The sequence below is a fragment of the Notechis scutatus genome, chromosome 2 (assembly GCF_049901735.1).
Source record: "Notechis scutatus isolate UNSWTSFEM ecotype Mainland chromosome 2, rNotScu1.2, whole genome shotgun sequence".
Lineage (NCBI taxonomy): Eukaryota > Metazoa > Chordata > Lepidosauria > Squamata > Elapidae > Notechis > Notechis scutatus.
In genome coordinates, this window is record NC_142010.1 from 156443533 (window position 1) to 156470079 (window position 26547).

The window sequence follows — 26547 nt, forward strand, 5'->3', positions numbered from 1 at the left end:
GAATTATTATTTTTGCGTAAGGCTGTTTTTTCTCAGACAGCCAGACAATATGATTAGTGTACAATCATTCTTTTTGCTTAACTCTGTCAGGAAAATCAGAAGCTGCCTCACTGAAGCAGGCTGGTAATTGCATATAGTCCTGCACTATCTATTTTTGAACGTTCAGGTCTCAGAAAGGAAAACTTTTTTCTGACCCTTTATGATGACCATAAAAACCTCTTTTAACCAAACAAGCATTACAAATTATTCCAAGTTAAAATGTCCAAATACTTAAAAATACAATACTAAAACATAAAAACTGTAGAAGGCATCAAGACATGCACAACATGGCCGTATGCTGCTTAGACTGCATTCCAAAGATTCCAGTATGCTTGCTCATTCTTTTTTGTGCAAGTTGAACTTGAAAATAACTTTGCTCTTTTTAGAACCTTAAGAATTCAGACTTCATCCAAAGCAGAATCACATATTTAAGTCTTTTACTGATACAGAGGAATGTTACCTTTGAAAATCCGGTTCTTACCTAATAGCTAGTTTCAGAGGCTGTACTGATACAATTGGTTGGGTTGATACATTGCACTGCCCATTAACCATGGTCTACAAATTAAAATGGCCAATTCACACGGTATGGCAAGTCAAAACAAACCATAATCATAGTCTGACATAGCTTAATCTGTGTTGCCATTCTATTGCTATTTTTCACTATTACATTTGCATAAAGAACTTAACAATTAATCAATGGAATAACTTGCCTCCCCGAGTTATGGTGATCCCTTTCTGGAGGTCTTCAAGAAAAGACTGGACCCAGCCATTCATCAGGATGGAATATGTTCTCCTGCTCTGGGCAGGAGGTTTGATTAGACCTCTAAGGTCCCTTCCAATCCTGTGATTTTATGATCTGCTGGAAAGTAAATCTTCTGGAAAGTAATCCAGCACAGACAGAGCATTACTAATGGCATATCTACTGAATTGAAGGACAGTATTCCTTTATGGATAAACATTTATCTACATCCTAGGATAAAAACTCTCAAATTAATAACTGAGGCAACAAGTGCTCTTAATAGTGAAGGAGAGTTCAAAATTTGTTCCCCTCACTTGCCAAATATACTGTAGTTTTCAGCTGCAGGGAGAAATTAAAATTGAAAAGAAGTTCCATATAAAAAATTTTCGTGTCTGCCCTTGTATATTTATCTTTCAAAAAAAATTTAAAATTACTTTATGCAATTAGAGAGAATTCATAAAAAAATAAAAAGGAAAAATTATTTATATTGTAAAAGAATGACATTTCCTAGGCATTATGAGCCTCAGTGGCACAATGGTTAGAGTGCAGTACTGCAAGCTACTCCTACTGCAATTTGGCAGATCGAATCCCACCAGGCTCAAGGTTGACTCAGCCTTCCATCCTTCCAAGGTGGGAAAAATGAGGACCCAAATTGTTGGGGCAATAGGCTGACTCTGTAAACCGCTTTGAGAGGGCTGTAAAGCCCTATAAAGCGGTATATAAGTCTAAGTGATATTGCTATTATATATTCTTATCCCAATAGCTACAATCCTGCCTAAAGTACCACAATTCTGTTCACAGGGTATACTCTCGTGAATATGAAAAATCTCTAAAAGTTAACAGCTTTGCATCCAAACCCAACTATTCCATAATACAATTCTGAAATAATCTTTTAAACCTCAACATTAACTCAAGAGCAGCATATCATGCCACCCAGGGAACAGAGTACAGTATAACCAATTGATGCCATGTCGATGGAGATTCTCAATCATGGTTGTCTCAAATGAGCTGTTCAGAAAGCAATTGGAGTTTCTTGTTTTTTTTTCCTTGAAAACATTTCATTTCTCATCCAAGAAGCTTCTTCAGTTCTGGCTGAATGGTGGGGAATGGAAGGATTTATTTATCTGGTTGTCAGCACTCTGAAGGTCGGTCATTAGCTCTCTGAGTTGTTGAGCTCTCTCGGAGTTGTTGAGGTCACTTGGGGCTTTATCTATATCCCAAGGGTCATCTGAGTGCAAATGGGTATGGAACTTTCTTGGTAGTACATCAAGTGGCCTCAACGACTGAGCTATTGACCGCCCTTCAGAATTCTAAGGATCAGATGAATACGCAAAGAATATAAATCCTTCGATTCTCCACCATTCCTTCTTGGATGAAAAGCAAAGGTTGTCAAGAAAGTCCAGTTCCCTTATATGACACCAATCTGTCCCAATGCTGGTATTTAACCATTTTTGGGACAGATTGGATCTATACACATCTCCAGAATTTTACTTCCATCTGATCAGCAAAATAAAGTTGGTAACATGGGTATAGACAGATCGCACAATGAATAAGAAAAGGAATGCATCATGGGCAAATGCCAGAGCAATGGTAGTTTTGTCACTTTTCTTAGAAACACTTTCTGCTGTATAAAACAAGTATGTATCAATGCCTGGATGAAATCATGTGTAGGGCTCTCATACAATCAGACTTATTACAATTTGTTTCTCCAACCCTAAGCAATGTATTTGATGGTTCTGATTACTGGATATTTTCAGCTGAAGTAAAAATTAAATATTGAAAATATTTTAATAATACCTTTTTCTTGAATGGAATGGTTTTCACATGTAGCCAAACTGCATATTCCAGTAAAAATGTTGTATTATTATATGGCATGTAGTTCTAGTTGCCTATAATTAAACCTGTAATAATAAAGGCCAACATTACAAGTATAATCTGGATTTTCAAAAAGAATCAGAAATTACATTCATTGCTCGGGAAATTCAAACCACCAACTCCCACAAGCAATTACATGGTTAGTACTTATTTTCATTCAGCCTTTCCAAAGCAACCAAGCACCTTCATCTTTCTGTAACTTCTGGATCTTAAACATACAAACATAAAATAAATTCCACAATTATTCTTCCTACATTAAATGAGAATATCCATGCAATGAACAGTAAAAACATGAAGTTGATTGAAATTGATGAACTTGATACTAGTGATTTCTAAATGGCTATGACTTTTTGGTAATGTATTGAAGTGCTAAACTCTACCTTGTCCTATGCAGCAGGATCAGTTTTAAAACATTTGAATTTTGTGGCCATTTTACAACCTGGGCACATTTGTTTAGTTTCAAAAGTACTAAAGTCCGGCCAGCCATTGCTTTAGTTTCTGTTTGTTATCGTAAATTTTATATAATAGTGGTTGCCAGGGACAACCACTGGTGGTCCAGAGAAATTTTTGGTGGTCCGCAGAGAAATGTCACCCCCAAAGCACTTCCCAAAGCAATTAATCCAGCCTACATGGGAACACAAGGCTGGCCTCCGGGAGCATAAGGTTTGCATCACTTGCATTGCGAACAACACAAGGTAGTGAGGGGAGGGGGGAAAGGGTGGAGGGGGGAACTTGCTCCACTCACTCCTCGTGCCTCGCTACTGGGGTGCTTCTTTCCACTTCTTTCTTCTTCTGCTTTTGGCTGCACGCAAGGAAAACCTTTGCTTCCGAGCCTATCCTGAAACACCCTGATCCATTCTGGCTGTTTGTGGGGGAAACAGATGCTTCCGATGTGGCTGTTGGTGAGGTGCTCCTCCAGGCCTACGCTCCCGCAGGCACCTTGTTCCCTTGCGCTTATCATTCCCAAAAGTTGTCAGCTCCAGAGCACAACTATACAATTTGGGACAAAGAGCTGTTGGCGGTTAAGGTCGCTTTTGAGACATGGCGGCACCACCTGGAGGGGGCTCGTCACCAGATCGAGGTTTGGACGGATCATCACAATTTGGAACACCTATGTATAACTTGGACATTGAACCAGCGTCAGGTGAGATGGCCGTTGTTCTTTGCCCAATTTGATTTCCGGGTTACCTATGTTCCGAGTGGGTGGAATCAACGCACTGATGCACTATCCCAGAAGCCTGAGTATACCCGAAGGGAGGACAAAATCTTGCCCCGGATGGTGATTCCATTGGAGCGGTTTGCAACCACCAAGGAACCTGTGGACCTTCGAGTGAGGATTCAGGAGGCGCAGCGGTGGATCCATTTGTGGCAGCTCGGCGTCGAGAATTGGATGAGAATGGGAGACAAGAGAAAATATGGGGGTATACTGGGGACCTGTTGCGATTCCATGATCGCATTTACGTGCCTGGAGGTCCTCTTCATGGCCTTATCCTACATCAATGTCATGGTAGTCTGGCGGCGGGACACTTTGGGGTGTTCAAGACACTGCACCTCATCTCAAGGACATTTTGGTCTTTCTTTCTTTCTTTCTCTCTCCCAAACTCTGCCAGAAATGAGTCTTTGGGACCCTGCAAGGCATCCTGCTCCAAGAGGCTGCGCCATTCTGGCGAAGTTTGGAGGAGAGAAAGACTTTTTTTTTTAAATAAAGTTTTATTTGGGTTTTCACACATACAAAATACAAGTAAAACATCTTTTTTGAAAATAGCATGGTCCCGGGTTGAACTTCTTTATACAGACACAAACTCAATTTCATGCTCCTTTTTCCATATTTTATACTATTTTACATTTTCTATATAGTTTTTCCCCTCTTTTAATTTTCTCAATTTTATTTTGATTATCTCATCTCAATTCAAATCATTATATTTATACTTTTGTCGTTCTGTTTCAATTTCATATTATCTTTTCTCATTAAACAAATTTTCTTCTGTAGTTACTAATTGGAGTATGACACCTTTATATCTTTTAATTACATCCATTCAACTCTTATTTAAACTTCAATATATACCTTAAGTTTATGACCTTCAATATAATACATAACTTCCAATCGAATTCTGCTTGGTACATTCTTATAATACACATATATTATAAGAATGTATAATATATATTCTTTTAAAAAAAAGAAAAATTGTAAATATATGTAATTATAAACCCTCATTCCATTCCAGTTCAGTTCTATCATTAATAATCATTAAAATCTTAACATCTTTAACACTTCTTTTCAATTAAATATCATACTTCCTTAAAAACACATATAATCTCCATAATTAATTTTCCCTTATTTCTCTTCACATATGTTTTATAAATCATTAAATATACCTTTTGTTACATTTATTTATTGACAAGCATTCCAGTGAATTACAATAGCTATTTTATCAGACATTTTAATCATACATTATTTCATATTTTCTAAAATTATTTCTGCTTCTAATATAACCATACTATCTTATGTACCTTTGCAGAATCCCTTTTTCCATTAAGTTTTCACTCATTATCTCTAAATAGGCCCTGTTTCTCTATATTTTGCTTCTGTCCTTTATAACTTCTTTTCCTTTCTTTCTTCCCTCTCATCTTCTCCTTCCCCTTTTTACCCCCTTGTCTCTCTACTTCTAATTCTCTCTTCTGCATTTCCCTCTTCTGTTACTTTCTGATTTTATACTTATTTTTCACTCTGTTTTTTTTGGAGTTGTTTTTCCCAATCTTAAACTTTCCATTCTCTTTCCCCACTTTCCTCCCCACCCCCTTCTAAGATTACTTGTTCATTAAAGATGGCTTCTTCTTTGTCGCAATCTTCTTGTTCTGCAGGCATTTCTTGTTGTTTCTCATAATTCCAAATCTCCATTTCTAAAAACTGAAATACGAAGCCAAACAACCTCTCCCTTCTTGTGCATCTTCTTTGTACTTTTTAAGTTCCATTTTCAGTTCTTCTAAAAGTGGAGCCATTTTAAACAGTTTTAAACAACCACCCGATTGATTTTAGTCATTCAAAACAATAACCAAGTATCCAGAAATCATCAAGTAATCCAGATAGTCCCGAGTTATATCTTATTTCTTTTTCGACTTTCTCTTCCTGGGGTTTTTGTTGCGATATTTCAGTTAGAATGTATCTTTTGGAAGTCTTGTTGAGATTTTGCTGTAAGTTCTTTTTTAATTCCAGGCAGTCTCCTCCCTTCCAGATCCTACCCTTTTATTCTTTTTCTCTCCTTTCCTGTTTTCAAAAGCTTTTAATTATCCAGAAATCTTTATTATCCCTTTGACTTTTTATTTTCAACATTAAATGCCTATTGATGTCAAAGTGGATTTTTTTCCAATTTCTTGCTTAAGTCTCTTAGCTGTCAGTATAGGAAAAGGAGAAAACCAAATCTTTTCCCTTTTCTCTCTCCTTCGCAGCTTAAAAATCTTATTAGGGAACAATGTTATTGGTTTTTAACAGTTTCAATTCCAGGGTACCTTATTTGTTGCTTTTGCTGTTTGACCCGGTCAACCAAAACTTTCTCTTCTTATCTTCCTCCTGCACATTCTTTTCCGGTCAAGTTCTTCTTTGTGGTGGCCATTTCTGTCCACCGCTGCAACCGCCTTCGGGAAAGGGAGTAATGGCCAGCTGGGGAGGAGAGATGCGGCTCTCCTCAACACTGCTGGCAGTCTCCCCCCTCTTCACCACCTCTACGGGGTGGCTTAGCCCCGAAACCAGCCGGTTCGGGGCGCTCCAGTGGCGAGCACGGATCGAAGCCTCGCAGAGACAAGGTTTCGGTCTGTCGCTGAAGAAGCTCAAACCGGAAGTCCGGAGGAGAGAAAGACTTCTGCTGCTTTCCTTGCATGAAGCCAAAAGTCTTTCTCTCTCTTTCTCCCCCTGAAAATGGAGCTGGAGAATTCCAAATAAAGAATGATTGATCAGTAGGAAAACAGGGTGGGGAATTTTCCTGCAGACTTTTTTGAGGATTTTCCCAGGGTGTCTGCTGCTTCTGCTTTTTCTGCATAGACCCTGGGAAAATCCCAAAAAGTCTGCAGGAAAATCCCCCACTCTGTTTTCCTACCGATCAATTGTTCTTTATCTGGGATTGCAGGATACCCCCCCCCTCTCTCTCCCTCCCTCTCTCCCTCCCCCACCATATCAGCAAGCCACCGTCACTCAAAATCCATATTAATGGTCCACGGGATTTAAAATTATGAGTTTGGTGGTCCCTGGGGTCCAAAAGGTTGGTGACCCCTGCACTATAAAGGGAATAAGTAGAAGAAGCCATAAATATCTTAACTACTTATAAAGCAAACTAAGAGAGCCAGTCTGATATAGAAGTTAGAGCACCAGGTTAGAAACTAGATTGCGAGATATAGTCCCACCTTAGGCACAAAATCAGCTGGATGACCTTGGGCCAGTCACTCTCAATCCTAGGAAACCAAGAAACCACTTCTGAAATCTTGCCAAGAAAACTGCAGGCATTTGTCAGGTAGTCTCCAGAAATCAAAGGCACCTCCCCCAAATGCAAACTAACATTTAGATCCAAATCAAACTTAATAGCCTGTAAAACATTAGATGTAACACATCATTAGGACATCAAACAGTATTTGGCATTCAGTATCTCTAGAATGGTCAAAAATATTTCACCTCAGTTTAGTTTCAACTTCCAATTTGTGAAAAGTAAATTAAAATGTGAAGCAATTCATCAACTTTTCAATATAGGAATTTTCTTTAGAACCTAAATTAATACCTAGATCGCTCAAAGTGAGGAAATTGAACATTAGGCTGTAATGTTATCTTGAATATATATTAGGAAAATACAGGAAGTCTTCAACTTATAACTGTAACTGAGCTTGGAATTATAGTCATAAATCATGCTAGTTGTTAAGTGGGTCATCACATGACTGACCCAATTTTACGACATGTTTTTGAAGCAGTTGTTAAGCATACATGGTGGTAAGGCAAACATAACAGTTAAGTGAATGTTGTGGTTGTTAAATGAACTTATTGTTCTCAATTGGCTTTTTTTTTGTCAGAAATCAAAAGCAGAGATTTCTGGCAAAAAAACAAATAATGTAAATGCAGGCTGACTGCCAAGTGCCAACTGCATTTTGGGGGATCTGTTGTGACTTTGGTTGCTAAGTGATCAGTTATTAAATAAGAACTACCTGTAAGACAAGAATTCATTCATATTTATGTACTGAACGGAGTAAAAATAAATACATAAATGACAAATCCTAATATAATCCATAATCATTCTTATTTCTCTTATACTATCATTACATTTAACTTATTTACCTTATTCTTATCATTGCTCTCACCCAATTGGGATTTGCTCTGTACCTAGCCACGAGCACAGGACACAAATAATTTTACCTAAAGCACTCTGAAAGATACCCCTGTGAAACAGGCTTTTTTAGATATCCCTGTTAATCTGAAGTTACATTTAACAGTAATGTTTGCCTTATTTGAGGATTCAGATATACTGTCAATTCCATTAGCAGTGTGTCTTTTGTTTGTACACGTGTTAGCATTTTAACACCTATAGTACCGATTCACACTAGGATTTCTATTTATTTAGGCTACCTGTTATTTTTTTAAAAGTTATCAATCCTGAGTTTCCCCGGGAATAAAATTGAGAATGTCTGCATAAAATCTGCCTTATCCGTGAGCAACAGGTTTGTTTCAAGCACATGGTCCAAAAACCTCTGATTTCAAAATCTTCCACTACTACTTTTACCATTATCTGTTCTCAACATGGTACAGGAATCTGTTTTATGTCTTGAAAAACCAGTGGTATACCTATACAGTATTGCCAGTTCTAGGAGCAGCCTTTCACCAGAGCAGACAAGGAGCTTTATTGAGAACCACAGAGAGCAGGGATTCCCCCCCTCCCAAAAAACACCCCACTTTCTCAACACAGCTATCACATTCTTCAAACCGTGTATAAAAACAGCCAAGTAAGCAGCTCTTACATGGCAGTTGTTAGCTATTTTCCTCTTGCCTAAAAATGACTTCCTGTGACCTGCCCAAAAGTCTTCCCAGCTCTCTTATCTGTTTTCAAATTAGAGGTTCTAATAAGATACGCTATAATTAACCTATGACTTTGCCCCATGGGAGTTATTCCATCAAATAGCCACCTTCTCTACGACCAGGACTTCTTTATAAAAACCCTTTTTATTATCTTTTAATTAATTCTCATAAGAGGCACTCCTTCGGGCTATTAGCGCTACTACGCAACTTCACCAAAAAAGCTCATGCTCGTGACGTCACCGCGACTTTATGACGCTGCTTGAAGTCAACTATTCTCTCCTTTTCCCCTTTCCTGAGCGATCGCCCGCACCCGCCTCTCTCCAAGTGTCATTGGCCTCCCTAAGCGTGTCCACCCACTCCTATTGGCCCTCTCGCCCACCAATCACCGAGGAGAGTCCACGCTCCTCCTTTCAGGGCCTGGGCCCTTTCCCGTCAAGCCCTGTTTGGTGTGGCCGCGGTAGGGCCCAACACCGGAGGGGGGGGGGGGAAACCTCACTTTTCCGCCTCACTTTTCTCCGACTACTTCGGAGAAAGGAAAAGAGGAACAACAAGCTTCGCCATTTTTTTTTTACGGAAAAAAGGAAGGGGAACCGAACTCGAACCCACCTGGACTGTCCCGGCCCCGCGAGGCCTCGTCCCCTGAGGGAGGGGGCGGGGACGTCGTCGCGACTATCGTGCTCTCTCTCGATTTTGGCGGGAATCGCGCAGAGGCAGGGAGGGTGGGCGGTTGTTGTTGTTGTTGCCGGGCTTCCTGGTCGCCACGACTACGGTGGCTATGGCGCCCTCCGTGTTCCCTCACCGGGGCAACTGTTGCTACCCACTTCGGTGAGGGGAGGGGGGGAAATGGGTGGTGCCTGAAGTCGATTGGACGGTGGGTAGGATTTATTGGGTGTTCGACTGTCAATCACGTTCTAGCATTTCCTTCTTTCTGTTGTTTCTAAGCCTCGCCTCCTTCCGGAAACTTTATTGGCAAATCTGATAATTCCAACTACGGATTTGATTAGGAACCTGTCATTCTAGCAGATAGGTGTTTCCTGAAGACATCACGAACGAATTAGGAGCTGCGGCAGTTTCCTACTGGCTCGGTAGCTTTCTATTGACTGAGGAAGGCGTTCTAAGTCGCCGTTAAACTCAGTAAACGCATGCGTAATTCTTTGACTTCTGGGAAATGCAGTTTAAATGCAGCCGAAGGTCTTTTCTGACTTTTAAAAACAAGCAAATGAAGTGTAGCGGTCGTAATTAATTGCCCTCTGTATCCCTGGAATCGTTACATTGGACACGATCTGTGGATCAGCAGCTAGCCGTGTTCTGTTTCTAGGTTGGGCGATCAAACTCGTGGCCTTGTGCAAACCCCACCAGCAGAACAGGAGGGAGGGAGGGGGAGAGAGAGAGAGAGAGAGAGTGAGTGTGAGTGTGAGTGTGAGTGTGAGAGTGTACAGATAGTCCTCGACTTACGACCACAATGGATTTCCCCCAGACTTATGTTGCTGTGAGAAATTTGTTAAGTGAATTTTACGGCTTTTCTCTTGCCACATTTGTTAACTGAATGACTGCAGTCGTTAAATTAGGAAAATGGTTGTTGCTTCCCCATTGACTGTGTTTGTCAGAAGGTTGCAAAAGGGGTTTGCATGACCCTAGGATGCTGCAACACGTCATAAATGTGAGTTAGTTCTCAAGCATCTGAATATAAATCACATGACCATGTCAGTGGTGGGATTCATTTTTTTTTACTACCGGTTCTGTGGGCGTGGCTTGGTGGGCATGGCAGGGGGGAGGAGACTTTAAAATCTCCAGTCAGAGGTGGGATTTGCTGGTTCTCAGAACTACTCAAAATTTCCGCTACCAGTTCTCCAGAACTGGTCATAACCTGCTGAATACCAACTCTGGACCATGGGGATTCTGCAAAGGTCGTAAGTGAGAAAAAGGGCCATAAGTCACTTTTTTCAGTGCCGTTGTTTGAATGGTCACTAAATGAACTGTTGTAGTTGAGGATTACCTGTAAAGCTGGCTCCTGGTGTTGCTCTCTGACTGGCACTTACAAAGCAGCAGTTTCTGATTCTAAAGATACTGTTGAGCAGTTATTACCGGTGGTGAGTACCTTATTTGCCTTTGACCTTTTGCGCCAAATGCAGAAATTTTAGTAGCCTCGTTTGCATAGGGTGTTCAAACTTGGCAAGTTTAAGACTTGTGGACTTCAACTCCCAGAATTCCTGAGCTAACATGACTGGAGGAGGAATTTTGGGAGTTGAAGTTCACAAGTCTTAAACTTGCCAAGTTTGAAGACCCCAGGCATACGCCAATTCAAAACAGCCAACTACATTTTGGCCAATGGAAATCCTGCCTATGTGATCAATTCAGGGCATTGTGCAACCCTAGAAAATTGGGCTAAGTTAATCTTACAGTAGTAGTTCTGTCAACTATGTTTTTATATGGTGGCCAATAGATGGCAGCAAAGGGCTATTAACCTTTTCCTGTGGTTTTGCAGCCCAGATCTCCTAATGTTAAAATTAAAGGCATTGTGAGTTATCTGGAAGCCTGTTGCCTTTCCTACTCAGTTTGAATTTCAAACCTTCCATGTAACTCTTGCCTGGGGCTGACAAGCCAAAGAAAAGTGAAGAAGGTGTGTAAAGTTTAAATTATAAATCATAACAACTTAATAAGACTGTAGAATAACATAGACCATAGAATGATAGAGTTGGAAGCAGAGGTGGTATTCAGCAGGTTCTGACCAGTTATGGAGAACTGGTTGCGGAAATTTTGAGTAGTTTGGAGAACCGGCAAATACTGACTGGAGATTTTACAGTATCCTTGCTCTGTCATGCCCACAGAACCAGTAGTAAAAAAAAAATTGAATCCCACCACTGGTTGGAAGTGATTTCAGAGGTTTTCTAGTCCAATCCCTTGCTCGAGCAGGAGACTCTATATCAGTTCAGACTAACGGTTGTCTAGTCTTTTTTAAAAAACCTCCAGTGATGAAGCACCCGCAATTTCTGAAGGCAAGCTATTCCATTGGTTTGTTGAAAGGTGTCAAAATGCCTTTCCTTCGAGGATTCGATTTTCCCGCTGGGAGAGCTCCAGCGTAAGGATACGGACAACTGCTTGAAAGCTGGATCTTTTTATTTTTCAGGAAGGCGAGGGACAGCGAGAAGTCTGCGTTCCTGGGCTAGCTAGCTTCTTATGGTAAGTCCCTGGTTTTTTATACCCTTTTCTCCCTTTGTGAGTTGATTTCGTGTGAATGTTTGTATTTGTGCTTAATGTGTCAAATCCTGTTTGAGTTTGTCTTTATTCCTGCCGGAGGACAAACTCCGCGGGGTGCGGAAGGCAAATTCTGCGGGGTGGTTAGATTGTATTATCGTTTTTTTCCTAATCTCTTTTAGCTTTATAATGTTTTTTTCATATTTGTCTTGTGGCAATCTCCTGCCTGTCTCTCTTGTAATTTATATTTTTTGTGTCTTTTGTCTGTTTGTTTTGCTTATTTGGTATGTCCTGTGTTTGTTTGTAAGGGTTTCCTTTTCTTATTTGTCTAGTTTTCTTAATTACTTAGGCTTTTGTCTATAGGGATTCTTTAATACCTTTTATTTGATTCCTTTTCCTATGTAAGTTTGTTTTATGGCTGGCCTGATATTCCGCTTTGGCTTTTCCTGTTTGAGTGACACTACTGTCTTCGTGAAGTTCCCTTTCCACAGGTTAATTGCTCTCACTATTAGTAAAATTCTCCTTCGTTGTAGGTTGCTTCTCTCATTGGTTAGTTTCCAACCATTGTTTTTTCTCTTGCCTTTTTGATCTGGAAAATAATTTGACCCCATTGTCTTTGTAGGAGCCCCTCAAATATTGGAATAGTGCTATCATATCTCCCCCACTCCTTCTTTTCATTAGACTAGACATACCCAAATCCTGTAACCATTTGTATGTTTTAGTCTCCAGTCCCTTAAATCATTTTTGTTGCTCTTCTCTGCACTATTTTCAGAGTCTCAACATCTTTTTTGTATTGTGACCAGAAGTGGATGCAGCATTCCAAATGTGGTCCTACTAAAGGTTTATAAAGCGGCACTAGAACTTCACGTGATCTTGATTCTATTTCTCTATTTACACAGGCTAAGATTGCTTTGGCTTTTTTGGCTGCTGCCGCACATTGTTGGCTCATTGTTTACTAGGACTCCAAGATTTCTCTCGCAGTTACTGGCTTTAAGCCAAGTTTCCCTTCGTTTATACCTATACAGTTCATTTTTCTTACCAAACTGTCATTACTTACTGTTTGTTCAATGAGAAAGTAATATTAACAATTTTCATACTTGAAAGCAAATATAAAGTGATTCTGGAGGTGAGTATACAAATTTGTCACAGTCTGAAAAGAAGAATTGAAAGCAATGAAGAGAGATATTAAATAACCTAGACTCCTGCATTGTATTTGCTCTTTGAAAAAAAGATCATAGCCTATGGAAACTAAGCCAAAGCTATTACAACTGAACTTATATTTTCCCTTGTCAGCTTTTCCCTTCTGCCCCTTCACTGCCTTTCCTTTGTATCATGTTTTTCTTCTAGGTGATATAGCTGACATATAAATACGGTAGCTCCTTTTTAATAGAAGATTGAAAGAAAGTGAATTTTAAAACATAGATATGCTTTATTTCCTCACGGTGGTTTTTAGATTTCATTCACCCAAGTAACATTTCAGTACTTGATCATGGTATACTGAGATTTTCACATCTGAAAACTTTGCATTCCAAGAACATTTATTTATTTATTTACTTACTTGCTTATTTACTTACTTATTTATTTACCGTATATGCCGGCGTATAAGGCGACCCGGCGTATAAGACGACCCCCCAACATTTCCACTCAAAATATAGTTTGTTATATACTCGCCCCTCTTCCGCACGCCTTCCACTTTTGCACTTTTTTTTTTTTTTGAGGCACTTTTGTCTACCGTGGAAGCGAATCCCGTGAAGCCGAAAGGAGCAGCCAGCCTTCTCCAGCTCCCAAGGAAGCGAGGCTCGCACCGCCCGGGCTCCGCTGAGGTATCCGGCTGGGGCTGTCAGGAGTTGTTACCGCTGGCGCGGCTCCGCGCGCTCCAGTCCCGTGTTGCCTCGGGAAGGGAAAGGCAAAAGGAAGAGCCGCGCGGCGCTTTGCAATGGCAGCAGCGGCTCCTGGTTTTGCCTTTCCCTTCCCGAGGCAACGCGGGACTGGAGCCGCGGAGCCGCGCCAGCGGTAACAACTCCTGACAGCCCCAGCTGGATACCTCAGCGGAGCTCGGGCGGTGCGAGCCTCGTTTCCTTGGGAGCTGGGAGAAGGCTGGCTGCTCCTTCGCTTCACGGGATTCGCTTCACGAATCAGGGCAAAAAAGTCGCAAAGTGCCTCAGCCGCGGGCAGCTGCAGTGCTTCCCAATTACTATTTGCCGGCGTATAAGACGACCCGGCGTATAAGACGACCCCCAATTGGAGGCATCTTTTTCAGGGCAAAAAAGTCGTCTTATACGCCGGCAAATACGGTATTTATTTAGCATATGGCAAAAATGTTAAAAAGCATTTAACATTACAAGTACATAGGAGACTGGTATCAAATTCTAGTCAGTGAATCTTTATTCTGGTCACAGACCAGAATAAAAATTAAACTTAGGGATACAATAAAATAGGACAGGACAGGACAGGACATAGTAATGTATTACATTGATGGTAAAATCAATGAATCACCAGGATCTGCCTCATTTTACAGACAGTACAGTAAAACCTAGCTACATTCAAAGAAATTGTATCTTACTGATCCAATGATAGTTGTACATAAAAAGGATCAGAATTTCCAAGATATTTTGTCAGGTAAGGTGTTAGAAAACTAGTCTTTGAGCCCTTACAGAGGGTTCAATACTGCAGGGCATGAGCTGTGATTTCAGTGGCCCCTTGTCCACAGGGACAGTCTCAACCCATGTGGGACTTTGCTATATTGGCTCTCCAAAATTGCTATGGGCAGAGCACTATAATAAGCTAGAGTTAATTTAGAGACAGTTTATCTGATAATTTGCTGGTTTGCAAAGGGAGGTCTGTTTGCTCAAGAAAACATTCTTGATTAAAGCAGACAGATCCTGTTGGACTTCCTGACCCCAATACATTGTAGCCTATTGTTAGGAACTCCTCCTTGGAGAGGCTGACATGTTGGAGTTTTAATGAAATAGTCCTATGTTGATTGATTGTTCTTCTCCATAAGAGGACTGATAGGGAAGAACAGTAATTTTAGCCAGTGTGTTATAATGGAAATTCATGCATCTGTTTCAACTTTGGACAACTCTGCCTCCCTCTTAGAACTGTATTAGGAATGCAGGGTGCTATCTGCAATATGACCCTTAGAAATTTGGACTGAACCCCCCTTTTTTAAATAAAGTTTTATTTGGGTTTTCACACACACAAGATACAAGTAAAACATCGTTTTTGAAAATAGCATGGTCCCGGGTTGCACTTCTTTATACAGACACAAACTCAATTTCATACTCATTTTTGTGTTCTATTCCATATCTTATTACTATTCTGCATTTTCTATATAGTTTTTTCCCTCTTTTAATTTTCTCAATTTTATTTTGATTATCTCATCTCAATTCAAATCATTATATTTATACTTTTGTCTGTTCTGTTTCAATTTCATATTTCCTCATTAAACAATTTTTCTCCTGTAGTTACTAATTGGAGTATGACACCTTTATATCGCTTAATTTTATCAATTCAACTCTTATTTAAACTTTGATATATACCTTAAGGTTATGACTTTCAATATAATGCATAATACATACCTTCCAATCGAATTCTGCTTGGTACATTCTTATAATACACACTATTCTTTTAAAAAAAGGATTGTAAATATATGTAATTAAAACCCTCATTCCATTCCAGTTCAGTTCTATCATTAATAATCAATAATCAAAGATGTCTTAACATCTTTAACATTTCTTTTCAATTAAATATCATACTTCCTTAAAGACACGTATAATCTCCATACTTAATTTTTCCCTTATTTCTCTTCACATATGTTTTATAAATCATTAAATATTCATTTTGTTACATTTATTTATTGACAAGCATTCCAGTGAATTACGATAACTATTTTATCAAACATTTTAATCATACATTGTTTCATATTTTCTGAAATTATTTCTATTTCTAATATAACAATACTGTCTTATGTACCTTTGCAGAATCCCCTTTTCAATTAGATTTTCACCCATTATCTCTAAATAGGCCCTGTTTCTCTATATTTTATTTCTGTCCTTTATAACTTCTTTTCCTTTCTTTCTTCCCTCTCTTCTTCTCCCTCCCCTTTTTACCCCCTTGTCTCTCTACTTCTAATTCTCTCTTCTGCGTTTCCCCCTTCTGTTGCTTTCTGATTTTATACTTATTTTTCACTCTATTCTTTTTTGGGGTTGTTTTTACAAATTTTAAACTTTCCATTCTCTTTCTCCCCTTTCCTTTTTTTTCCCCACCTGAGATTACTTGTTCATTAAAGATGGCTTCTTCTTTGTCCCGATCTTCTTGTTCTGCAGGCATTTCTTGTTGTTTCTCATAGTTCCAAATCTCCATTTCCAAGAACTGAAATACGAAGCCAAAAGAACCTCTCCCTTCTTGTGCCTCTTCTTTGTACTTTTTAAGTTCCATTTTCAATTCTTCTAAAAGTGGAGCCATTTCTGACCACCGCTGCAACCGCCTTCGGGAAAGGGAGTAATGGCCAGCTGAGGAGGAGAGATGTGGCTCTCCTCAACCCTGCAGGCAGTCTCCCCCTTCTTCATCACTTCTACGGGGTGGCTTAGCCCCGAAACCAGCCGGTTCGGGGTGCTCCAGCGGCAAGCACAGATTGAAACCATGCAGAGTCGCGGTTTCGGTCTGTCGCCGAAGAAGCTCAAACCGGAAGTCCTCCTGGACTGAACCCTTTTGAGAGAAGTAAAAAAGAGGAATAAGGTCCCACTAGGCACCAAAGAGTAATTGTGCCTTTGCTGAAAATATCTTCACTTCTGCTGGTTTATACTGCACTTCTCTGGTGGAATAGAAGAATTGGATTGTGGCCACTATATTTTTAGGATTTTTAAATAGTTTTTTATTTTATTGAAAAGAAAGTTAAAATACAAAACCTCAATAATTGAAGAAAAAAAACCACGAAAAAATGCAGACATTAAAAAAGTGTATTGAAAAGAAAAAAAACACACATATTATTCCCCTCTAAATGAATACTGATAAATATATTACTAAAATATTGATTCCTATCCCTTATGAAACAGAGCCCCCCAAAAATTTAAACTAGTAAATCTATTTGCAGATTATTGACCTGTCTTCTATATAGTAACGACAAAATACAGGAAGAACAATAATTATAAGAAAAATTGACACCGAAATATAATTTTATCCTATTTTTTTATTTATATATTAAATTATTATATTTTATTCCAATTTCATTTTAAACTATATTTTATTCCAATTTCATTTAAAATTGTATTTTATTCCAATATCATTTAAAATTGTATTTTATCCAATTCCATTTTAAATTGTTTTTATAAAATTTTAGTAATTGTGTGTCAGGCTATAGAACTTTTCCCATTCAATCAACTAGAATGAACTTCTGAAAACATATCAAAACGTATCAAAAAGGAATCCTTTATTGAGATGAGACAATTCATGTAGGGCTTAAAAGCAGCGTCTAAGGTCTCTCAGGCATGCAGAGATGGATAAGGGAGTTTAAAACCCCTCCCCTTATCTTGATGCGTATTTAGTGAAACAAAGAGCCAACATGTTAATTCCCCCCCCCCCACCCCCCTTTTTAGAACAATCTTTTTCAGAGTTTCTCAGGACACATCTCACTGTGGAATTGTTATGGTCTCTTCATCTCCTGGCTGTCTCTCCCAGAGGTGATAGGTTCTGGCCATCTGGGTTTCCTCCTTCCATTGTATCATGTGTATGTTATACAAATTCGATATAAGATTAAATATATTCAGGTTACATCAAGAAGGATTTCTTTATCAGTCTCCCCCCCTTTTCTTCTTCCATTGAAGAAATGACAGATACATGGATCTGACATTGTGTCTGGAACTATGCACTTTGATATGGACCAAGGGCTAATCAATAAAGTAAACTCAACTACTAAAGTCAATAACAAAAACAGGAAGAACAATAATAAAAAAGACAAGTTTAAGGTTACGAAACCCTTTTAACCAACTGTTATTATAATCCCCCCGTAGAAAATTTGCCACGGCATTTTACCTATCCCAAATAATCCAAAAGTTACAAGTAATTCATCCTGGATCAAATATCTAGATTTCTTTCTTAATGCTATCTCTTATGCATTGTTATCTGATCAAATATAATAAATTCAGGCTCCACAGTGTGCCTATCTTCTCAACAAAGTCCATACAGAAGTCTTCTATACATTTAGTCCATATATTTAGGTGTAATAAATCCATTCTCCAATCTCAATCCTCGTAGGAAAGAAAAAATGTCACTTTCTCATTCAGTCAGGCTTCTAGTATTGTAAAGAAATGAACTTCAAAGAGACACATAAGATTGGCTCATAAATTCTCTGGCTGTGGAATCCATATCTCTCTGCAACTTTCATATCAGAGTCCTTTTGGGAACCTAATTTATCCAAAACTAAATGCCTCTGCATATTTTCTATGGGCATTATCTCAAAAAAATAAAAAAAAACATTTTCAACTAAAAGATGCATGTTACCAAAAAGTCTTTTCTTAGATTTCAGTCTAGCTTTTCTGTAATCTGATACATTATTACTCTGTGAAACATGGTCACGGAACAAAGAACACTGAAGCAGAAGGAAACAAAGATATTTTTTGGATATTTTGAACCAAGATTTTAAAAAATTCAAATGAAATAAACTCTAAATATTTTGCAAATACAAAAATTTTGTAGTGAGAATCCAATAATAATGTAAATCAAATGAAAGCACTTCACCATCCAAAAACATGCCATGTTTTCTTACAGTTATTCAAAACAATAACATAAATCAAAGGGAAACTAATAGAAAAAAACAGACTCCATCAGGGGGTTGAAACAAATCAGCATTCAACCAGCTGGTCAACTTTTAAAGACAAAACGCAGAGTAAAGTAATAAACTCAAAAAGTGAAAAATAAAACCCAGGCTTGCTTAGAAAATGAAATGCTGACCGGAAGCTGGATTTGCCCACTGACTCTGACAACTCTGCACTTGGTGAAACTATGGATAATCACACCCAAATATTTGAAGATTTTAACTTGTTCAGTATTCTAGCCATTTATCCTCCAGTCATGCCCTTTATGTCTCTTTGCAAAAATCAAGATTTGGATTTTGTTGTGATTGATTTTGAAAACTTCCTCTGAACAATAGCATTCAGGGCTAATTTGAGTCCAATTTATTGTGACAAAAGTTGCAGTCTGCATATAGCAGGGTGGCAATATGCCTGTTCACTAATTTTGGAAGGTGGTGTTCTAATTGGTTCATTTTGGGCACAAGTGAGTTTATATATAAATTAAACAGCAGAGCAGCCTCTGTGAGTTTGAATTTTCGTGGTATAGTAGCTTTGCATATTGCAGCAGACTTTGACTCTAGAATTCTAGAATAGTTTATGCATGAGCAAAAGTTTGATCTGGGAATTAGATCAAATTAGATGTATATTTTTCAGCCAGATGTATATCTTTTGGCCAAGACATATCCATAGATTATCCAGACCTGAAGCCTCTTCGCTCATCATTTAATATATGCTCTGAATCAATCCAATCAACTAGTTCATTAGCTTATTTATTATGCTTAACAGGCTATTAGGCCTGTAATTTGTAGGCAAGTGTCCTGTGCGCATCATTTGGGCACAATATTAGCTCAACCCCAATCCTCGGGAATCTGTGCAGTGTGATCAATAAAAGTAAATAGAGAAACAAGAACAGAGTCGTCCAATCTATATTGTTTCATACTATTTCAACTCTTGAGTGGCATACAACAAATCAAAATAATTATTCAAAGATGAAGCAATATAAAAGGTTTGTTATACCATTACTCTTGAGGGCTCCAGGTTAGCCCAACCTCTGGTAAAAAAAGCAACATTTTGAAACCTTTTATTTTTTTAACAAAGTCGGGAAAGGAGTAGACATTTGTCAGGATATAGGCAGGAGCACTGATAGAGAAGGCATACCTCCTATTAGACAGCATTGTTATCGTGAAAGAACCTGGAGCATGCAAACTCTGCCAGATGGAACAGGATGGGCAGATGCTATGGGAGATAAACAAATTGCCATAAATATCCAGGCCTTATGATAACTAGTGTCTTGAATTGTACCTGAAAACCTAGATGTTAGATGGGCACACTGAGCCATGCTGTGTTCTGAACCACCTGCAACTTCTGAGTGGTCTTCAAGGGCAGTGATATGTAAAACACATTACAATAGTCCACATATTAAGGTAACCAAATCATCACCATCAGTCATCTGACTGTCCATAGAATCTCCTGATCCAGTAAATGGTACAATTAGCAAACAGGATAAATCTGTGCAGAGGCCTTCTTGCTTACACTTAAAACAATGCAGGCCACCACCTGCTCCTTGAACAGACAGTACTGCGGACCCAGGGCAAGCATCATTCAAATGCTATGTCCTGGATAGAAGAAAGTTAATTTCCAATAATCTTTTCTGCCATCCTCGCCTCTGCAGAACCTTCCTGTCTGGAACAGAAATACCTCCTAGTAATCTAGTAGTCTTAGCTGAACCTGTTTTGGAAGTCTCGCCACACAAAAGTCAATTCCTAGTTTTCATAAAAGTCCAATTTAAATTTAAAAAACCCTAAGTTATTGTTCAGCTCTATAAAGAAGTGAAAAAGAAACTCCGAAGAGAGAAAGGTGTCTATTGGATCAATCCAAAAGTCCTATTTCCCATAAGCTTTCAGCAAGGGCATTGAGGCCATCTCCTCTGACTTCACTGCCTTGCCCTGATATTAAGAAGGGTGTATATTTGTCATTTGTCTGAAATGTTACTCCTTATCATGCAGCAGAGAGCAAGCTAGTTACCCAGCACGTGGGCCAAAGCTTATCTGTGATGCCATTTGCTATGGCATATGCCTGGAAGAGCTTGCCGCAGTCTTATCACAAAATAAGGAAAACTGTTTGCCATCTCTAGCAGACTGAAAGGACAGAATTTGGAGAGATAAGCAAAGTTCAGTGCTGTTCCTGCTGCCAACATAAGGTGGAAGATATTTGCATAAAGACATTTCAGAAGAATTGTACCAAGCCTCGGACTTGGTAAAGAGAATTATTTTAAATAGATGGAAAGAAATCTACACTTCTGATGTTATGGAATGGATTTATTCTAATTCAGCCTAAAACCATCTGCCACGCAATAGCTCTTCTGCAGTTCTCATTTTTTTTACAATTGGACAAGCAACATTGAATTCCAGGTATAGTGTCCCAGGATCATCAGAGTAAGGAAGAGAACTGTATAAGCTGCATTTTGATTCTCTCTCTTAGTCATGGAAGTGTGTTGGGCCAATGTGAGAAACTTGTCACTGCCTATGAACTTTGAAAAAAATATGAACAAAAGGAACAATTCAAATTCTCTTCCATCCTGACTTTCCCTCAGAAACTTACTGCATGTTGACATTTTCTGCCTTATGTGCTAAAATAATTTGCCTGAATTCAGTGTTGGTAAAGAGAGAGAGATCCTGGGGCTGGGATTTCTGATGTTTCTTAGGACACAAAACTCTTCCATCTACCATTTATATGAGATCCATGAGGAAAGTAATCCAATAGCATGGTGTCAGGTATCTGTCCAATATAAAATCATCAGATTGTACATCTTGACCCCTGGCTGACCAAGTGAGGCTATTGATGTGCTTTCTCATTGCCTGAAGATAGAGTCTGAAAAGAAGGAAGAGTTGAAGCTCAAACCTAACAAGAATGAATAGTTTGGGGTTTATAGATCAGCTGTGTTGAAGATCTGCCACCTTTAATTGTGATGTGGTTGTACTTCCCCAGACCGAACTGTGATATAAACTGAACTCACGACTCTTGCAGAAAGAGCAAACAGCAATCATTTTCCTAGATCTATCTCATACTCTTTTCTGGATTAGAAGAAATTGCTCACGGTTATTCATGCCTTAGACACCTCTCAATGTCCTCTGCATGGAGCTTCTTTTGAAGATCATTGTCTAAAATACAGCCATAAGACCAGCTATGAGTGCACCTCAATATGCCCAGGTGACACCTCTGCTCCATGTGCTACATTGTTTACTAGTGAGCTTTTGGATTAATTCAAGGTTTTGATTGTCATCTATAAAGCCTGTTCATTCTTAATGAACAACTTTCTCCTATTATCTCTGTCCATCTTATATAAGATCACAGGGACAGTATGCTTTAACTCCCAGTAACTAAACAGTGTCATCTTGTGAAATACCAGAGTCATGTCCAGTCCCCTGGAATACTATTCCCACCCAGAGGTAGCTGATATAACTTCACCTTTGTTCTAAAAACCAAAAAAAGTAGCTTTTCAAAGAGGCCAGAGGTTAAGACAAGTTCTGACTCAGACTAATGGATGATTGGTAGTGTCAACATTCCAGAAAGACCAAACTTCAACACCAAGACTCCGAGGCAGGCATTTCTCAAAGTCCCATTTTATTAAAGTTAACATATTGGCACATCTGGGAAAACCCGAATCTAGAGTTCCTGGTTTTCCCCACAGTAATTCAAAACACAAATCCATCCCCTGCACCCATCAGTCCATCACATGATCCAATCACCATGCATCCCAACTGGAGACATCCCTTAACCACTCCTCATCCAGGTGCAGGAAAGACATGACCTTGACTGCAAGGAAGAATGTTATTATATCTAACTACCTACACTTTACAAAATCCCCCCTCCCAATTTCCCAGGCACAGAAATGTGGCAGCATGGAAGCTTCTAGTGCTAATATGGCTTCCAAAGCTGACAGGTAGCTGGTAAGTATTCTTCCCATAACTTATTTAATTTTATATTGTATTTTAATGGAGTTTAACTATGTACAATGTCTTAAGTCTCCTGATTTAATGACCTGATAAATAAACAATGCAAATACAAGGGGAAAGGTACTGCATTTGCTCTGGAGCACTACTGTTGAGGGTAGCTCTGAGGTTAAAGGATTGACAAAAGTGTGTAGTTGTAATACAACATGAACTGTCTCTATCCTAGTGCATTGCAGGCAATTGGGGTATGATTCCCAGCTATTCCTGACAAATGCCCAAGCTGATCAGGATAAACTAGGAGAGGTAATAAGAGTGAGAAGCCTACTTGTCTGCCTTCCTGCTTCTATCAAGATGCATTTGGGACATAAAAGTCTTCTAAATGCATAAATAAGTGTGGAGAGTCTCAGGCAGTTGTTCTGCCTATGTTCCTCCCTCACTCATCAGCATTTGCATGTCTTGCTGTGCTTTTTATCTGTATGCACCTACATGTCTATCCTGCCAGGAAAGGCCAGGCAAGCACTGAACACAATTCCCTATCTGCCCAGCTGATAACAAGGAAAAGGTTATCTCTGATTAGTGTACATCTCCAAGTTCTCCACCAAGAAAGGCCTCTATCCCCTCCTGCTGCTAATTGGGGAGATAGCCAGAAAGATGCTCATGTCCACCTGGAGGTATAAAAAGGACTCAGCTACACTGAGAGAAGCTGGCAAAAGGCAGTTGTGCTGTCGCAGGAAACCCAATTCCCACCTTGCAGAGCTCTCAGCCATGCCCAAGTTCCTCCTGGCTCTGGTGCTTGGAGTGCTGCTCTCAGAGAAATGGCTGGTGAGTGAAGCCAGGACCCCTCCTTATGGTGTCAAGCTGTGTGGCAGGGAGTTCATCCGTGCTGTCATCTTCACTTGTGGAGGATCCCGCTGGAGACGAGCAGGTGAGCAAAGGGGATATTGGCAACTTGGGGTAGACTCTAGTTAAGGTAGAGCAGCCTCTGTGATGTTACATCACAGAGGCTGCTCTACCTTATGGGATATCTTCCACACAGAATAGGACTATGATTCCAATTATGTAGAACTGTGTTAGCTGGGAATTACAGTTCCTAAAATTCCCAGCTAACATAGTCCTGGATAATGGGGATTTTGGGTTACCATCTTCCAACACCTAGATACTTTGGTGCTTCACTGATGGGTGCTTCACCAAATATGGGTGCTTCACCGATGTGGAAAATTGCTTCCTATCTTTTTGAAGGAGAAAAATCAAATAAAACACCACTTCTAAGATCTAAATATTAGACAAGATTGATAAACTGCTTCATCTAATGAATATCATACCAGACTTTAAGGAGATTTCCAGTATATTATACAAAATGACCAATCTTTTTATTCATGTGTAAAGAAAGGTGGTGTTAAGTTTGAGGAAGAGTTAGAAAAAGACTCTCTAGGTTTCGGTTCCCAGACTATAGGAAGCCAGATGTTAAGAAGATGCAAAAAGAAAACCACAAATCGTATAGCAATAGCAATAGCACTTAAACTTATATACTGCCCCAGTATATACATCATGCTTTAGGGTATCCTCTGGGCAGTTTGCAATGTCAGCATCTTTCCCCCAACAATTTGGGTTCTCATTTTACCAACCTTGGAAGGATGGAAGGATGAGTCAACCGTGAGCCTATCAGGATCAAACGCAGGCTGCTGCATCAAGGCAGGGCCATACAATTTTTAGCCCTTTGCCCTATTACCTTTGGCTCAGCTTCTTTGATTCATAGCCCTTAGGGTATTTTCAACAAATGGTGACTGAGAAGACAATTCAGGGATACTGCCTGCCATTCACCAACAACCTTAATTAACTTTCATTTCTCAGTTTGTGCAAGTTGGGTTACAATTCCCATTACCCCAGTCAGTAAATACTTTTCTACATGAAATGTGTCACCCATATCCTCCCAAGAATGCTAGATTGGAGTTAAAAGTAGGTATAATCTGTCCAGTTGGAATCATATAAAAATATAGGAATCCACTTTATTGTACAGTATTAGGTTTTCCTTAATGGATTATTTACTAATGGATAATGCAATACTTGGCTGGTAGAAGGCATTCCTGTAGAAAACAGGAGGAGTCTTTTCTGCTCTACCAAGAGATGCTGGAAACCAAACGTGGGACCTTTTGGGTGCAAACCTTGGATACCATTTGAGGAACACACCTTATCTGGTACTGAAAAGAGCGCATACATAAAGAAAAATGCAGAAACACATTGAAGTAGCATCCCTTCTTCAGCCGGAGATACCATAATCCTCTCTTAAGCTTTAGCCCATTTCTTCTTACCCCTTCCTGTCCCTCAATTCAAAACAGAAGCTATATGACTGAAAGCAATTAGGGTTGGAGGAAGAGGATATGATTACAAAGCTATAGACAAGGGACAGGTTAAACTTCCCTGTCTGGGAAACTAAATTGCAAGCATTTCCTTCTAATGTCTCCCCACCTTTCAATATGCTTTTGGTTGCCCAAACAAGATCTGATGGCAATTAAATTGACAAGTGGCATTTTCCCACCAATGTTCTGAGGCCCAATCCTGCAGTTTATACTAACCAACAATCATCTTCACTTCCACTGACATTGATATTTAGAAAATGCTGCTGACCTTCCCCAACAAAAAAGATGCTTGAAATACCGAGACTCAAGCCCTGTTTGAAAGAGGCAAATCTGAAGGGTTACAACTGAGTATCTGCTAATCTTAGAATTTGTTTAGCCTTCTGCTTCAGGGCTATTTCAGATATTTTATTTATTTACAAAACATTAATATTACCAGAAAAGTTAATAACAATTCACTAAGAAAGCCTACAAAGTATTTGTTTTCCAAAGGTGTTATGAAAAATGCAGGTTTTGCTTCTTCTGTAGAGGATGTTAAATGTGGGGGTTGTCTAAATACTTATTCGGCTTCCTTTAATGCTTATTACTTCAAGATGTTCTGATTCAATTGACTTCCTAGTGCCATGTCCATTTACTGAGCCCAATATGTTGTCTCTGATCTCCCGACTTTCCAATGTTACATTCTCATTGTAGGAAATCTCAGCACTCTCCTTGGGGGAGATCCTGCAGAAGCATTTGATGCATCATTATCCAATGAATGGAATCTAGTGCATTCCTCCCAACAGGATCCTTCTGACAGTTATGGGAGCTGGCAAGGTCGGCAGAGCTATGCCCTCTCCGAAGAGCCCTGGTCTTTGGATCGCGGAGCCCGGGATGTTATGGAAAGCCTGAGCAATGCCTGTTGCAAGTGGGGCTGCAGCAAGCGTGAGATCAGTTCTTTATGTTAGGTAGCGGTTTCCATTTACCACATGTGTTCCTTGGTTAAAAAATAAAATAAAACAAGGAAGTATACTATAGAATTTGTGAGCTTGAAGATTTATTAACCAGCATGCATGCAAATGCAAACATGAATTCCTCCATGAAACACCCATGCCTTTCATCAAGGCAGACACTGATTGTCAGAGGCCTATGGATCCCACTTACTGTACATGGTTTTTACTTGCTTATAAAGTGCTCTGCGGGTCTTGTATGAAAGCCTTGTTAGCACTATTTCCATTAATTGTAGGAACATCAATGAGCCTCAGTCACAACCAGAATGGATAAGTTAGGTACATTCCCTTGTCTCTTGTTCCACTCAGCTGAAATTAGTAGAGCTGGATCAGAGGTGGTATTCAGCAGGTTCTGACCAGTTCTGGAGAACCGGTAGCAGAAATTTTGAGTAGTTTGGCGAACAGGTAGTGGAAATTTTGAGTAGTTTTGAGTAGTTCGGACTCTGGCCCCACCCCATTTCTTCTCTGCCTCCTGAGTCCCAGCTGATTGGCTGGGTCTTCTTCTGTTGCCCTGCACAGGAGAACAGAAAGCAGGTTAGTGGGGTGGGAATGGAGATTTTGCAGTA

The 26547-nt window shown here is 39.5% G+C and overlaps 2 protein-coding genes across 22 annotated transcripts in view; one reads left to right on the forward strand and one right to left on the reverse strand.

The window, feature by feature from the left end:
* RFX1 (regulatory factor X1) overlaps nucleotides 1–9443 on the reverse strand; it is a 69205-nt gene extending 59762 nt beyond the window's left edge. For 5 of the 10 annotated variants that reach the window (XM_087956977.1, XM_026681975.2, XM_087956973.1 and 2 more), the window contains exons 1-2: nucleotides 9306–9443; nucleotides 2576–2679 (exon numbers count right to left, since the gene is read on the reverse strand). In XM_087956977.1, coding sequence (XP_087813103.1) covers nucleotides 2576–2653 — 78 coding nt within the window. In that variant the 5' untranslated portion in view covers nucleotides 2654–2679; nucleotides 9306–9443. Of the gene's footprint in view, nucleotides 1–2575; nucleotides 2680–7048; nucleotides 7228–9305 lie in introns of all 10 variants that reach the window. The other 5 variants (XM_087956971.1, XM_087956976.1, XM_087956978.1 and 2 more) reach the window with 2 other exon arrangements.
* RLN3 (relaxin 3) lies at nucleotides 9080–25991 on the forward strand. Of its 12 annotated transcripts, none has more exons than XR_015747881.1 (4): nucleotides 9080–9156; nucleotides 11827–11879; nucleotides 22865–22941; nucleotides 25686–25808. XR_015747881.1 is itself a non-coding variant. In XM_026681978.2 (2 exons), exons 1-2 carry the CDS (start codon nucleotides 23290–23292, stop codon nucleotides 25937–25939), a joined length of 528 nt encoding a protein of 175 aa, XP_026537763.1. In that variant the 5' UTR covers nucleotides 22948–23289; the 3' UTR covers nucleotides 25940–25991. The 12 variants fall into 12 exon arrangements, 1 of the variants encoding a protein (XP_026537763.1); XR_015747878.1 differs by lacking the exon at nucleotides 22865–22941 and adding an exon at nucleotides 9642–9784 and having other exon boundaries at nucleotides 9108–9156; nucleotides 25686–25824; XR_015747883.1 differs by lacking the exon at nucleotides 9080–9156 and adding an exon at nucleotides 9536–9784.
* Nucleotides 25992–26547: the final 556 nt, after the last annotated feature.